At 36.4% G+C, this 16,051-nt stretch overlaps 1 protein-coding gene across 21 annotated transcripts in view; it reads right to left on the bottom strand.

The window, feature by feature from the left end:
* The window catches only part of CASK (calcium/calmodulin dependent serine protein kinase), a 240,457-nt gene that overhangs the window by 66,623 nt on the left and 157,783 nt on the right, over nt 1-16,051 (bottom strand). For 15 of the 21 annotated variants that reach the window (XM_049834799.1, XM_049834804.1, XM_049834802.1 and 12 more), the window contains 4 exons: nt 14,065-14,187; nt 11,585-11,668; nt 10,441-10,540; nt 5,174-5,191 (listed from right to left, as the gene is read on the bottom strand). In XM_049834799.1, coding sequence (XP_049690756.1) covers nt 5,174-5,191; nt 10,441-10,540; nt 11,585-11,668; nt 14,065-14,187 — 325 coding nt within the window. The remainder of the gene's footprint in view (nt 1-5,173; nt 5,192-10,440; nt 10,541-11,584; nt 11,669-14,064; nt 14,188-16,051) is intronic. The other 6 variants (XM_049834803.1, XM_049834808.1, XM_049834816.1 and 3 more) reach the window with 1 other exon arrangement.

Raw genomic sequence — 16,051 nt, 5'->3', positions numbered from 1 at the left:
CTCAGCATAGATAATAAAGGAAGGAATTGAGTTATTATACAGTCATACAATCTAAAAGCTCAGATTTCTCATGGTTTGTAGCAGTTACAGACAGAATCCATAACTATAAAACCCAGAATGATGCATAAATATTAGGAAGCCAGGAAAAAAAGGAAGTTGACTAACTTGACTGGCTTGCTTTGTTTTTTTTAAGACTCCCTGAAGTAAACTTTGTTAGAAAATGCTGCCTACTGCCACAGAACTTTCAAGTGGCCCCAACCACTTAGGTGATACGGATCTCACCCTGCACCTTAAGTTACTATAAAAACATATACACATACAATTGTACAGGAAAGCTTTAATTCCAGCGATACAAGTAGAAGTAATAGTAATAGTAACAATAGTAATATTACCACAGTAATAGTAACAAAATCCACACCAAACATGGCTCTGTGAGAAGACTGTGGTAACTGCGGATCCTACTGTAATTGCACAAATGTTCTCAGTGTGCAAATGAGCAGTGACTCTGGGCCATGCCCACAACCTTATCTTTCTTGTATTCCCACAAGACCACCTAAGAAAGGATGGCTGCAACTATTCACAGTTCCCTTGGGGCTGGCAACTCTGAAAAGTTGAAAACTATGGACTCTTACTATATTAAAAAGAAAAAAAAAAAGTCAGAATGTTTATGACGGTCTTCCGCAGTCAGTACTAGTACATGAAATGTTTTCATAGTTACTGGAATGACTTCTTAAGGATGATATCAAATCACTTCTAAGAAGATGGAGATAAACAGAGTAGCCTTCTGCCTACAGAGGCAGATGTATTATTTGTCAGTTAGACATATTTGCTTTATAAGGCAATAACTTGGGATTATTTCTTCACCCAGTGTGTAGTCAAAGTTATCATAGGTATTTCCTGCAGGTTCTGTTACCTCATTTACGGAGATGGCCATTTGTAAGTAGTTCTCTCTTACAGCTAAATTCTATCTCTAGAGTCTTTGTAGTTCTCATACAATGCCCTTAATACTACCTGAAGTTGGTGGGGACACTGGTTCATCAAGTTGCAAGTAGATGAAGCTTTGGTAAAATAGTGCTGCTATTACATTCTGGCATCTAGCTGTCCTCATCTGGAACAGCTGGTTTGGCTAGAGAAACTGAACTTTAGAGGTAGGCGGGAGTTGCTTACTTCTCCGCAGAAGAGGAGAGAAGAGAATAAAAGAGAATAAAAGAAAAGAAATCTTTAAAACACTATTCCACGTATTGCCTACATATTCTCCAATAGTAATATGTCTCCACCACAAAACACACCAAAAGTTTGCTTTCCTGAGGCTCAGCAAACAAGGCAGATACAATTGACTTCCTCTCTTATGCAGCAGGCAGTACAGAGAATTATGAGCTTCTTTTCACGCAGCAGTGATCTGCGACAGTATATGAATAAAAGAGCGTTTAGGTAAAAAGACTTACACCTTGCTGCAAAATGCAAAGACTACATTCTGACTACAAACACATTCTGAGAGAGGGTAAAAGAACTGTTTTATTTTTTTTAATATTGAAGATTACAAATGCCCATTTAAGTCTTTGTCAGACATAAACCCTCCTCTGAGCAATGAAAACTTGTTAGAGGAAACCTGACCTTGTTTAAATGCAAAACTATAAACCCGTGACCTTTTTGCAAGTCTCCTGCAATTAGTATTCCAGGAAATGACTCTGCAGAAGACCTTATAACAACCATTATAATAATAGCATATTTTTATTAGACATACACTGACAAAATGCAAACCCCTTAGATTTGTAGAATTGTATAAAATTAAGTTCCTGACACCAACCACTCATTATAATCCTGTTCATTCTTATAAACTACCTTAGTTTGGATGGGCTTTTCAACTATTCTTTATGTTGTACAAATAGGTAAGTAACTATGCATTGAAGATTTTATAGTGGTTTTTAAATGACTAACCAAAGCTTAGCTGCTATTTGCAATTTCTCTATATATCACACTTCAGTCCTTATGGCAGTCAATCTACAATCAACACAAGCTGATTTCTCCTAACTTCATCTATTGGCTGCCTTCTTGTGTGCAGCCACTGGAAATGAAATTAAAAAACAATCCTGGCTCTCAAAGCACAGGCATTTCAGAAGGTAGGATTTGCATTTCACTTTGTTTATGAAGAGATCTGAAGCTAGCAAATACAGCAAGGACAGAAGAAAAACCATCCAAAATTGTCAGATTTTAGAGAGATCAAGTGTTAGAGTCACTAAATGAAGTCACTGGGTACAATCTCATAAAAAACAGGCATGGACATTATTGTGAAGTGCAGTTATTTTCAGAAAAAATATCTTATAAATATTATTAGATTCTGATAGAGCACATCTGGTAAAGTGACAATGAGATAATTTTTACCAACTCTGTAATGTGAGATTCAAGTGGCGTGGATTTTATTATTTTTCACGTTGCTTCCGCTTTAAGACTCCAGCCACACTTATACCTTTTAAATGATGTATTTAGTGATAACTGTATAAATCAGTGCCTCCAGTAGTTTTGTTTTGCTGGCATCTGATTATGATACCCTAAAAACACAAGGCATAAATTTTTAACACATTAGGTAATTAAGCACTATATCAAAATGCTGTGGAAATGATGGGGTGTCTGTCAGCTCAGGTTTTCAAATAACAATTAAGTATGCATTTAAAACTGTTCACTTTAGCGAAACATGAAAATCTAAGCTCAATATCAGCATAATTATAAAAACTAAACACATGCTGTTTCCATTAAAGGCGAGAAAAGAATCTTTTACAGAGATGGGATCTTGCCACTACTTGTGCTGATGTAACTTCTTAGATGTAAGGGAAAGCCAGGTGAGTACCAGATGCTCTTCATCACTTTAAACCACATCTGCAAGAATCACTGGAGTTGAGATGCCTGTAACCTCACACAGTAATTTGTTGCTCTTTGTTTTTCACTATAGTCCAGAGAAACTATCTCTGTAAGAACAGATGACAGCCAAGCCATGTGTATATATATGCCTATAATAGCTTAAAATAAGGTGGGAGATACATGTTTCACATATATACACAACAGTGTAATTAAAGTGAAAGGCAAGTAAGGACTCTATCCTCCTCAAATTTGAGCTATATAGTGTTTAATGACTTCTTCCTTCTTGGACAGAAACCAAACAGCCAAGTTTAGACACTCTCTTTTTACATGCTCCCACATGCACACAGTTCTGTGAATGCTACTGGGAAGCGATTAAGACAGTAATAATATATATATACACACATTTATATATATATAAATGAGAAGAATCTAGGGAGACAACTAGAAAGATGGAGGTTTATGGAGACTACAGTGAAACTTCAGAAAGAAGGCAGTTGGTGCAATTGAAGGGTATTGGGATTTACAACTAAATCAAAGAAGTTAAGAACACCTATGGAATACAAGAGGGGAAAGAAAGGCATGTAAAAGTCAGAGAAAACCAAAGGAAATAGGTGCAGAAGAGAAAAACAGGGAGAGAGAGGAAAAGACCAAACAAAATAAAAAGAAAAGGAAAAAAGAGAGAGAGAGAGAGAGAAAACAAGAGATAAAGTGTTCCTAAACAGAAGCAGGAACGCAGAGGAGAGTACTATATATGGAAATACAAAAAAAGGAGGGGGTGAGGGCGAAGGGAGGGGAGGGAGGAAGGGGCAGGGAGAAACTGATGCTTGATTTTGAAAACAGCCTTCGTTTTATTCTGCACACACAGGGGCACTGTGTATGCAGGTCTCCAGCTTTCTCCTGTCTCCATACTTGGGACCTTTACACAAAGTTTGTCAATTCCTCTTCCCAGTTCTCTCTCACTGTAAAACTAGCCACAGATACCACAGAAGGCAGTCTAGTGTGCTGGTAAAGAAATATGTGCTGAGAAGGTATTGTTTTTCAGACCAGACCCACACCTTACAGGTAGCACACTCACATGCAACTAAACAAATAAGTATTTTGAACGCCCTTCACTATTACTTCCTTAGATACTTTCTTCCTTATTGCAAAAATATACGGAAACTCTCTTCTGACCAGTACGAGGGCAGCACACTCTATCAGTCAGTAGGTGTACTGAAGAAAGTCTCTATGCACAAATGAAAACCAAAAATCAGTGGCAGAGGCTCTGTGTGAGATTGCTTTTTTCCCTACAACTGTATAAAAATAATACTGTTGCAAAAATTTGACATAAAAATCCACTGGGTTCTCACTCTCGTATTACTGGACAGGCATTCTGGGACGGGGAAATAGGAGGACAAGGAACAACATCCCCCACAACCTATAAGGTCAAAAGAATAAACCAAACAACAAAACCAAAATCCATTACTTTGATCAGAAATGGAGACATGGACATATGTCTTGCTGCCCTGACACAGGACGGAAGAACAACTGTCAGCCTACGAATCTTAAAATGCTGCAGGAAACCCCCCACTTTTTATAGCTTGTGTTCTGAGATGCCGAATTTGTTGGTTTTGAAATGGTTGCGGTTTGTGCCAAAGGGTCTAGAATTTCACACCTTCTCCTCTGTCTAGTATAGTCTGCAGGTGTTAGAAGTGCTTGTGCTTTCAGTCTGATGAAGCGTGCAGCTAACTTGCAGCTGAACCTCCTCCCTACATGTCAATAATATTCCTTCATTAAGGAGACACATACTGGATAGTTATTTAAATCAGGTGTATGCATATACACAATGCATATGCATATATCATGTATCACATCAACACAGAATGATCAAGAAATTTCATGCAAGGGTATAGCAAGAAAATAATACATGACTAACATTATAGTATATATTTAGCGTGAGGAGAAAAAGGCCCATTAGTCCATGAAGACATTAATGTTGGAACTAAAACACAAATCCAAACCATTTTATCCTTTATTAATTTAATGAAAATTAAAATTTATTTCAGTTGTGTTGCAAATATTGACAACAAAAAGCCAGGTAATTTTAATACTGCCTCTATACTAGAATCTTCAGAATTCCCTGGAAATCGTGTTACTTCCGGGTAATTATACCTTGAAAGTTATAGACAGATTTAGTCAAAAACATACGGGCTATTTTTCTTGAACAGGCAGTATTAAAACTGAAAATAGCGAAGAGAAGCAAGCTGATTTTTAAACATGCAAAGACACACACCATAGCTGAATGATATGCCTTAAAGGAAAACAAAGGGATACCTACTTTCTGCTGCTAGAAGTCCTAGTAGGAAGGCAGCGTTTGGACAAACAACAAACAGTATGAAGATTTCAGAACAAGCGATTTATAAAGCTGCAACCTAGCACACTAGTTTAGCCACGAAATAGTATGAACAAAGTGACAGGACCCCCCCGTTTTTTTTAATATGGTTTCTATGTGTGAAGCAAATGCAACTTGCGACTGAGATGGGAGGAAAACAAACACTTGGCAATGGGAAGGTAGCACATGTACGCAGTGTTAGGTATCTAAAATACCAGACTTTTCTCAACATTGGTTAAACTATTTTAAAAAAACTCGTGGACAAAAAATGACTTAAAGTAAGAATATTGTAAGAGGTGAACTGACAAACTACTTCAACATACTGCAAACGAAGCATAACATCATATTAATTAATATATTTACTAGCTAGAATTTAGCAATATTATATTGAAATCAATTTTTTTACAAAAGGTGCAGTGAGAATCATTATGAGAACCATTTAGAAATACAATCACTTTATTATTGATTTTCATTTACAGGGGCTTTATATACTTAAAAGTTTTTGTACTTAAAGGTACCAGAACAAAGACTAAATAGCTGAAAAATCATAAGGATAATAACGAAGTATTGGAAACACTCAAACTTGTGATCTCAAAACTGATAGTCAGTTATACCTGTAATACTAGATAAGGATTTAATAACAGTAAATTATAAGGTGAATGTAATTTTTTTTCCCCAAGCACTCATACTGAAAAATGTTACACTAGACCCTTTGCAAATATTTACAAAATCATAGGTAATTTTTGTGTAACAACAATATTTCTTTTTCTTCCTTGTGTCTATGAGACCGATCATTTTTAAGATATGGGCTTATATTGCCCATATTTCATGGAATCTAAATCCCATAAAACTACTAATCACTCACTAAATTGTGAGTTAAGTTAGTTCCACGTATGTTGGAAACAGGGATTTTACAACTTGGCCATACATTTGCTGTTTGATCTCACTCTGAGAGACTATCAGATTTAGCTTTTTTCCCATTATTATTACTTTCAAATTTGAAAATCAAGATCTTATACTGTTAAAAATTTCTCATTTGATATGACAATATAGAGTCTAACAAGATAAAAAAAGAATGAAAATTTCAACTTACATACAGAAACCCTGAGACAAAATAGCAAAATGCATTTGTAAAAATGCCATATGAAGTTTGTGCCTTGCAGTTTGAGAAAACAAACTAGAAACACTGACGTAGACTAAATGTGCCAGCTTTCTGTGCAATGCAAAAACACTGCTTCTATGTTCATCACCTTACACTGTTACCACAGAGCTCAGAAAGCACATAAATGTTCAGGAAGTACTGCAACAGTGCTATTTGTCAGCCTAGGCTACACTCATACATTTGGTCAGTCTCTTATAAAATATGCTGCTGTGCTTTCTCTGTGGTTTGAACCGAAACACAGCATCAGAAAATGCCTTACAGGAATGTAGAACCGTTTGCAGCAAAAAGCTAGTCTGAAACCTGTTAGTCGCATTTCAGAATATGAGCACGCTAAACCAAGCAATTCAAGCAGGCATTACAGAGGAAAGTCCTTTAGCCAAAAGGTAAGGTTTGCTTTAATCTAAAAATCAGTTATGCAGGTTTCCAAAGACTATGGACTATCCACTGGCTTAACTCCAACACTGACTCAGTAGTTCTGAAAATGTGGCTACAAAAAGGTTTTTGGAAATAGAAAGTTATAAAAAACCTCTTCAATTTATGGGCTTTTCTAACTGTTGGCCTAAAAAGTTAAACATCCTGAATCTACTTAAAACTCCAAAGTAAACTAAAAGGTCTTCCTAAATTCAGCTTCCCAAGTCAAAATGTCAAACAATTCCACAGCCTTTCCTTGGGCTGCCGCAGAATGGGGGAGCTGAAGAAGCAAAAGGAGGAAAAATTAAAAGTTTTACCCTGGCGATGTTCATTCTGCAGCCTGAGGCATTCTTATCAAAAAACGTGAAAATTATACCTCTGTACTCTCTGTTAGGGGACAAATGGTCAGCATATGACAGAATCGGAGGAAATCCTCTGTCTGGATCTGATGTGCAACCAGGTGATAGGAGGGCCAGGGAGGGCAGGGGAGAGGGGAGGGAGTTGGATGGGGAAGGGCAGCAGAGAGCAAACTGTGAATTTCTCTGGCACCTAATTCATTTCACGGTCCACTTCAAATACTCTCTACTAGGCCAATTTTTCTCATGTGCCAGATTTAGCCTTTAGAGCTGCTGATTGCTAACTTCTGGTTTATGTTTGTTTCAGCATATTAAAAAACATTCACTGCCTTGGGCAATCGACATTTTACAATGTCTTGAAGACAGGCAACCCGAAAGTCAAAAGTTTTACATTCTGGCAAAAAATATTTGCAAGATGTCATTTGAGCTGTTTAGTGGCTTTACTAAAGAAGTTACTGAACACAGCCTATCAGCAGTAAAGTAATATTTTAGTTTAAAATTATTTACCTAATTTTCCAAAACATTTTAAAAGCCTTTATCATACTCTCTCAGAATTCAGCAAGACTGACTTCTGCCATGTTACCAACAGAATGATAGTGGGATTCAGTTAAGTCCTTCAGAGGACAGCTGCTGACGAAAGAGGAAATAGATCACCCAGGACAAGCTGTGGGAACCAAGAATTATCAGCACGCTCTGCATGAATGAAAGGAAGATGTATACAGAAAAATACCTGGTTGACTTTAAATGAACTTTATCTGTGTTCATTCCCATCTAATTTAGTTATGCGATTTGCTGACACTCATTGCAAAGTTCTCTAATAAGAATATCCTTTGTGATTCATCTGACTTGCTACCTATAGTGCCTTCATATCCCAGGCTATTACTCTGGTAGTATATGAGGATGCTCAAAGGTTCCAGCAAACTGAGGTTCACTGAACTCTGAAGAAGAACACCTCTAGATTAATCTGGAAAACAGACAGGACTGAAATTTTCTGTTTCTGTGTTTAGAAAGACCTGGAGGAGGACAGGATATACAATTTGCATAACCCAATAAGCATTTATATTTCTGCATCTTTATCTCAGTAGGACTTCCACATTTGCCCCTTTCTGACAAATAATTTAATTTTAATGATAAGCTTCATGAAATTTTATGGGAGGATTAAATAGGCAACAACATTTAAATATTAAACGCTTTTCATTAGGGTTTATGATCTGGAATAACATTATGGGGTGTTAGGAAGGAAACTTAAATAACCTTAAGATAGCCAAGTTTCTACTGCAATTCAAGAGTTTTATGGCTAATTTCTATAAACTAGTTTAGTTTAGAATAATCAAAAGAGCCTATGTTTACAAGCTAGAAATATTTGAAACCTTTATTACTGTACTTCTGAAGAGAAAACAAAATAGATTTCCGTATCTAGCAATTTCAGAAGCTGAAAGTTGCAGTATCTTTTCTTGCAAGCCTCAGTGTTTATCCTGCGATATTAAGTATTTTATCAGCTAATATAGTCAGTCAGGGAAACATCACGAAAACTACCCGATTAGTATGGTGTCCTAATCACTACGATCTCCCATCGCAAGATCAACAATGTTATTTTGGAGAATAACTACACTTCCCTGAGAAATCCAAGCTACTGTTTCAGTTATTTCAGAGATGAACACAAGATAACAATGAATCCAGCACAGGTATTTTGTAGAGTTTACATGTGTACTGGATTCATGTATTCTGTGTGCGGAAAAAATAGAACTTGTACCTTTGCCGTGTACTGATATCTGCAATTACATCACTCTATGAGGAAGACACATGCCCTGTTGATGTCAGACTGAAACTGGAAAGAGGAACTGCAGTTTTTAGACTGGGAAAGTTGCCACTGCCAGTCATGTTGGTGGGCTATTCATTTTATTGAAATGGGGGAAGTAGCTGTGAAGAAAAATTAAAGCACTGCAAGTAATTCTGGATGAAGTAAACCCAACCTATTCTTTCTTTAAAAGAATATATGGATCCTTACTTACAAGTACATCACGTATTCAAAAGCTGGCTGCCTGAAGTTAAGCCATGAGGCTGTAATTACCCATTTGCAATAAATGATCCGAGATTCCCATTCACTTCTATGGAAATTATGAGCAGTGTGCATCTCTAAGGACAAAGCAACCTTTTAATTTAGGTACTCAAACTTGAATTCCAAGAATTGAAATATAAGAATTTCAACCAAAAAAAATTGCCCCCAATTCCTATATCAATGACACTGAAATAATTTATAAAAATTACTTGCTCATATGAAAGAGCAGAAATATGCAGTCAGTAAGTAATTTTCTTACCTATAAAAACATTGGGAAAGAGAATTATTACACAGCAGTTCAGCGCATGTAATTAAGCTCCTGAAACGTCTTCTAGTAAAGTCAGTGTATAGCTAAAATATTCTGCAAGTACTACTTCGTTGTTTAGAAAAATAGAAGAGAGCGTCCTATTGGCCTTAAATTTTTCTTAAAAGTTCATTTAACTTTTTTTTTAGATCAGACAGACCAACTCTAATTTTAGATCAGACAGAACAACCCAGATTTTTGCACTGCAAATGTTGTGAATAATGTTATATCAAAATAACTATGACAGGACTGTGTTAGTATAGGGACTGCCAGGTTATTTAAATTCCTGAATATGGGCTGAGGACAAAAGGACTGCTTGGAGTAGGATCACTGTCCTGCCCAAGGCCTAGCTCACAGCACAGCAAAGGTATTCTCCTCCCCTTTGAAATATGTTGGGAGGTCCCTGAAGTACATGTATTGTCTCTGAAGATTTGGGGGTCTGGGTTATAGTATCAGAAATACTGTCCAGCGTGCTTTAAAGAGGAGACATCTTAATCATACTGTTCTTTAAAACAGGAGGTCAAGAAACTCTGGTACTCAATGGCTTCTTTTTATAAATAACTATTAGTAAGGTATGAGAACCTTGCTCCTGCTTAAGAACTCAAGACAAAATGTCAATAAGCTTTTACACTCAAGTAATATACATACGAGATTACAGCACTATTTGTAATTACATGTACATACAACAAATAAAAAAAAAATCAGACAGAATTTCTGTAGAAAATTACAACTGTGCAGAGATTTTCTTCATTTTCTGCAGTCACTAACACCATTAGGACTGAAAATTACTTATGCTTTCCCATTTAAACATTAACTTAATATGCAACTTTATGAAATGAGAAATTAGTAAATACTTGGTACTCTAGTCAGCATAGAATTAGGACAGGTTGACTGCAGTAAATATACTTTCTGTTAAAATACCTGAGGAGGTGGGGTCTTCAGAGAAGTCTGGCAGCTCTTCAGGGGGGTCACCATAGAAGGAGTTGAATTTGTGGCTTGACACAGCTGCTAGTACTGCCCCCTGAATAAAAATATCCACAAAGTCTAAATTACACAAAGAAGGATAATGAAACATTTCCAGACACCTTGGATCAATCAGTCTCCTGAGGTCTTTCATGTGGTCTTCTCAGTGAAGAATAAATAAGTTTTATAGTCTTCGGCTCTGCTTCACTGTTACCAGTAACCATATCTAACAGAAGATCTGGTCATACACTACTCTAATAAACAGTAAATATTTTCTTTACGAGAGGATTCATGAGAACAATTCTTCATGGGAAAGCATTTTAAAATAATAAGTGTGAGGCATACATTCCCATAGTACAATGTAAACAAAATAACTAATTTATTGCTCTTTCCCCTCTTACCTAGACTGGATGGCTTAGCAAGTATAAAAATCCACGCTTTAAAGCAACACAATATGTTGTTATTTGAGAAACTGTCAGAATCTGACACTGACAGCACTAGGATATTTGACATCCATAATATATCTATATGAAAATGTAATAATCCCAGAATGAGTGTTACACGGGAAGTTACAAAGCCAGAAAAATGTTATCTGCTCTGACATATTTACTTTTTCAAGTAAATTACAGTTTAAGCACTCAGGTTTTAATGTCTTACAGTTGTGGCAGTAGGCAAAATGGACAACAAATAATTGCAGGAAACATTCTGCAGAACAGTGCTTTGGATAAAATGGTAGAAAACAAATAGCACTGGTATAAAAGCTCTCAGGAGACTACATATAGTGGCCTCCCCAGGAAGAAATCTGGGAAAGATCTGAAACTACGCTAGAGCAGGAAAAAAGGTCATATTCTAAAATGTCCTAGCTAACATTTTAATGAAAGCATTACCTGGACATACAAACCACCTAAGAGAAAGTGCTGTTTATGAGGAACACCCTTAACAAGACACCATTGCAATAAACAACTGTGAAGGCCTGTTTCAACTTTTTATTTTATTGCTGACTTCAGAGCATAGATTTCTCTTAGCACTTTTAAAATGAATAAAATATCACACAAAATTCAAGTTACATAGTTATATTGTTTTAACACTACATTCATTTTACCTTTAGTTTTCGTCTTGCATTGAATTTTCTCAATTGTTCTACTGTTTCTGGAAGATGAATCTTGTATGCATAGCGATCTCTCTCCTTAAAAAACCCCGCAAAAACAAAACAAAAGAAACATTAAATACAGGCTCTTAATATTCTCTCGACATTAAGAAACTAGGCAAGAAATGTACCAGCTAGTAAGTATCCTAAGGAGAATGAGGATTTGTGGCAACTTAAGGAAAACATCAAGAAACTGAGAGGGATTAAGATATTTTGAAAGAATTCTTAACTTGGGCCTGGGATATTTTATTTTTGCAATTTTGTTTCCCATTTTGTAGTAAGACCCTAGGCCTTTTGTTTTACTCTGGTACTGTTAGTCAGTCTGTGGCTAGCATTGAACTTTGAAACTGGCAAGCACAAAGTAGTTCTGCTTCCTGGGATTCACAAATCCCAGTGAAGCAATGTGGTCAAGCACTCTTTTAACGGGTGCTCGATACAGAGCAGGAAGTGCCAGCTCGATGGCTGCTGACACCAGGTGCAAGTTTACAGAAGAATTCTCCATTGCGGATGCAGATGAAAAATTTGCCAACGAACAGCGGATAGCGGGGGTAGAACTTGCAGCACTGACTACTTTCTTCCCCTGCCCCAAATCATCACAGAAGCTACGTACACTTATTAATTGAATGTAAACGTTTATCACATGCAACTCCTGAATCAGAGTGAAATCACTGGCAGAAGTAATTCAGTCTCTTTATGGCACTAAAGATGTCCCTGTGTCATGCTGTATTTGGCTGCTATCTATAAATGGTGTAGAAGAAAATTCTGAGTCAGCAGGGAAGGCAAAAATAAGAGAAGACTGACTGACAGAATGCTGGCCTAAGCTTGGAAACAAAGTTGTCTTAAACTAAATCTTTCTCCTTGCTTGTCTTTCAACAAACAGTGGAAAGATCAGAAAGAGACCACAGACATCAAAAGTGCTATGCTATATAGGAAGAACTTGCATATTTGCATTACAGAATTATCTTTTTTAAAAAGCCTAATCAGCTTAGTTGCTCAAACAACAAAAATGGCAAAGTTTTCTGCCAAAATAACCCTCAACAAAACCCTTGCTTTGGCATCTAAATATGGGTAAGCTCACAAAGCGAGGAAAAAGTCAAATTACAACCAGGTAAAACCAGATCACCTATGTTTACCACAAACTCAGCCACTGGAGTATGATGAGTTGGGATTCCCAAACACGGTGCCCATTCCTATGCTCTTTGAAATATTTGATGCACTACGTATGCCCCAGATGAAAAGACAGAACTTCGGCTTCTTTCGAGTGGAAAGGTTTGAACCCACAGTTTCCCAATACTCAGAAGAGTGCCTTAACCACTCTCCAAGAGTGCACGCTCCTGCCCTCCTTTTATAAGCTAGAGCATTCTGCAGCTTGGAATACAAGTGTCAGAGCCAGAAAATAAGCAGAGAAGTGGAAGAAAAACTCCATTCACTAGTAGTTAGACCATTTACCTGGAGGAAGAACATATGAGCCTGTGCTTCCAAGGTTCTTTTTTTGTGGTTTTGATTTTTTTGGTCAATATTTGTCTAATGTAGAACATATAAATAGTCCAGGAGCAGACATCAGAACAGTAACCTTTCCAAGTAAGTACCCTGTTTAAGTTAATGATATTATGACTCTCCCTACCCTGTGCCCACACTACAGAAAAGAAGTAGAGGATAACAAAGAAAAACAGTTGATTAAGCAGTTTCTGCCAAAGAAAATACAATGCTCTGAACCAGTACTTGCTACCTTTTAAATTTGCAACACACCTATCATTCTCCAACTCCAATGTTTAGCACAGCCTATTAATGGGACTACTGAGAAGCTAAATGTATATTCTCCTGCTCCTGTTGTTAATCTTCAGTTTCCAGCAACTACTCTTCCACTGGCTCAAAATGTGTTGTAAATTCTGCCACCGCTGCAAAATAATTTGATTACCGGATGCCATACAATTTTATGTAGTTACAGCAGCCTTTGAGCAACACACCGCTACCTACTTCCTTCACTCTGGTGGGATATTTCAGGAATCTAATGTAAGAAAGCAGCACAGTTATAGTAGCATAATGCACTGCAATAAACTGCAAGGCTACATGTGTAATATGAAAGAGGTCTAGTTATAACTGAGCAAAGAAGACATTAGAAATTACTCCTCTGGAGTTTGAGAGCCGCAGAAAGACACATGACGACCTTCTTCAAGCTTTATTCTACGCATCCCTACTCCCTATACTCCGATGATGCCGAAGATGCCAAAGTGAGTTTGTTCTTGCTGTTAAGCAAGAGTTCAAGTCTGGCAATTATCAAAATCTCAGGCTCTAATCTTACAAAGCATTTAAAACATATTATCACACATTTTGTACAATGTCATGTCTACTTTGAAAAGTTCAAAGAAAAAAAAGAAAGAAATCTTTTTCTCCCTTGAAGAGGAAACTGGTATGTAAACAGCTACTTTTACTACCTTTAACCAGGGATGATTCAGTGCTTCATATACTGTTATCCTTTCTGCTGGATCCAGCATAAGCATGCGACGTACCAGATCTTTGGCACTTTCAGAAATATGGCTCCATTGCCTAGGATTCATCTGATTACAAGGAATAAAAAAGAAAATACATTAGTAATAAGAATATAGAAAAGAACCTACTTTTTATGTAAAGTAATTGCAGAGATTTAACAGTGGTTGGTATTTGTAAACATTTTATTATAGTAAATGTAAAAGGAAGTCTCTAAGTTTTTTAATAACTTACAAATATTTGTACATTAGTTGCTATTGAAATGGCTTAAAAAATTGAAAACAGTGAGCACTGTATCACATAAAAGCTGACATATCCTTGGTATTATCTTATAATTACAGTATAATTTTCTACCTATGCTACATTTTCTTCAGATAAAAGTGACCCTTCACTAGAAAAAGAAAAAATAGGCTTTGTCTGACTGTTAACTATGCCTATGATAAATTTAGAAATTAAATCTACTCCTGAAATCAGTATAAGGAATGGCATGACAGTCTATCTATATCAACCCACAATTTCATGCCAGGGATGCTGAGTAAGAAGGTAGTAAGCTAATGCCTGTTGTGAACTACTCTGGTCCTGTCCCACAGGTATCATGGACAATGGCTCTTCCCAATAAATTCCTTTCAACTTTACAACAGTTAAGCATCTTCAGCCACTCAGGTAGGAAGGCATACTGACATGTGATCACCCGTACAAGCAATTGCAACACTTTTTAGAGCAAAACTGTATCTTTAGGAGAAACAATGTGAAGGATGATTTAGAATATATTTTCATCTTATGCATATGTAGGTTTATGTCCAACTGGTCGAGATGATGGACACTCGATAAAGCCATACTAAAGTAAGAAAATTCTTTCTGTGATGAAGGATTCTATCCTTAAGCTATTTCTAATATTTCGTTAATTTACGAAAAGCTTAAGTTTTATTTAAATGGTACACTGCTAATTTTACAAGGTACTAAATGAAAATTCAAAACTATAACCAGCCTCTCTTCAATGTTATAAAGAGGTCCATTTTATTTAAAATCAGTCTTTACGGAAAATGATGGCTTTAAATTCTAGCACTCAGGAACATTATATGGCTATGAAATGCACATTTATAGTTGTGATTTGTCATTTCTTTTTCAGCTCTAATGAAATGAAGGTAATTGCAAATTTGCAGCAAGACTGTTTTGAAATCATTACAGTATTTTCACTGAATAGACATATTATTGTGGAAACAGGAACAGAAAAGGAACTGAGAAGACACAATGTGCTGGCCATGACTTTTTTTTAAACAAAGAAAAGTTAACTTGTACGCTTCCAGAAGCTCTTAGCTGCTTAAGAGATTCCATAAAGAAATCCGTAAAGTGAAACTGGAACGCCTACCAGTCTATGTAATCCCAAAGTTAATGCCATGAAGAAATCCTACTGTTTTTAGGAATACAAAGTTTAAAGAATGACAAATGTGCTCCTGACCAAGTGCAGTACCACTGCTGTCACTTAAATTTTAGCAGACTACTGTTACATTCATATAATAAAATACTTCCTAAACCATATTACAGACAATCAGGCAGTTTTAGAAGTTTCCACTCTTAATTGGCTAATACACAGATCATGTATGAGCTTGGTTGCAAAATAGAGCAAAACTCATCTTAGACAAAACCGCAAAAACAGTGAAGTCAACGCTTTAAGTTTGTCTCCATAATGGCTCTAGGATGCTGATGTTATGAAACACGTTTATCTTGCACGTACACCAATTTGCTTTCAGTTGCAAGTGGCTCCTTTTGAATCATCAGCTGTACTTCAACACATACTGTACTAAAAAGAAAAATGCATAACTACATTTTTACAGTAACATGCATTTGGTTTTAAACAAAGGCAATATGATGACCAGCCTTTATGATAGTTCTTCTACTTGATTAAAAATACTAAATGATCCGTAAAACTAAGGT

The sequence above is a fragment of the Accipiter gentilis genome, chromosome 32, assembly GCF_929443795.1.
Source record: "Accipiter gentilis chromosome 32, bAccGen1.1, whole genome shotgun sequence".
NCBI lineage: Eukaryota > Metazoa > Chordata > Aves > Accipitriformes > Accipitridae > Astur > Astur gentilis.
Note: the sequence above shows the minus strand (reverse complement) of the source record. Positions and strands in the feature narration are given on the sequence as shown.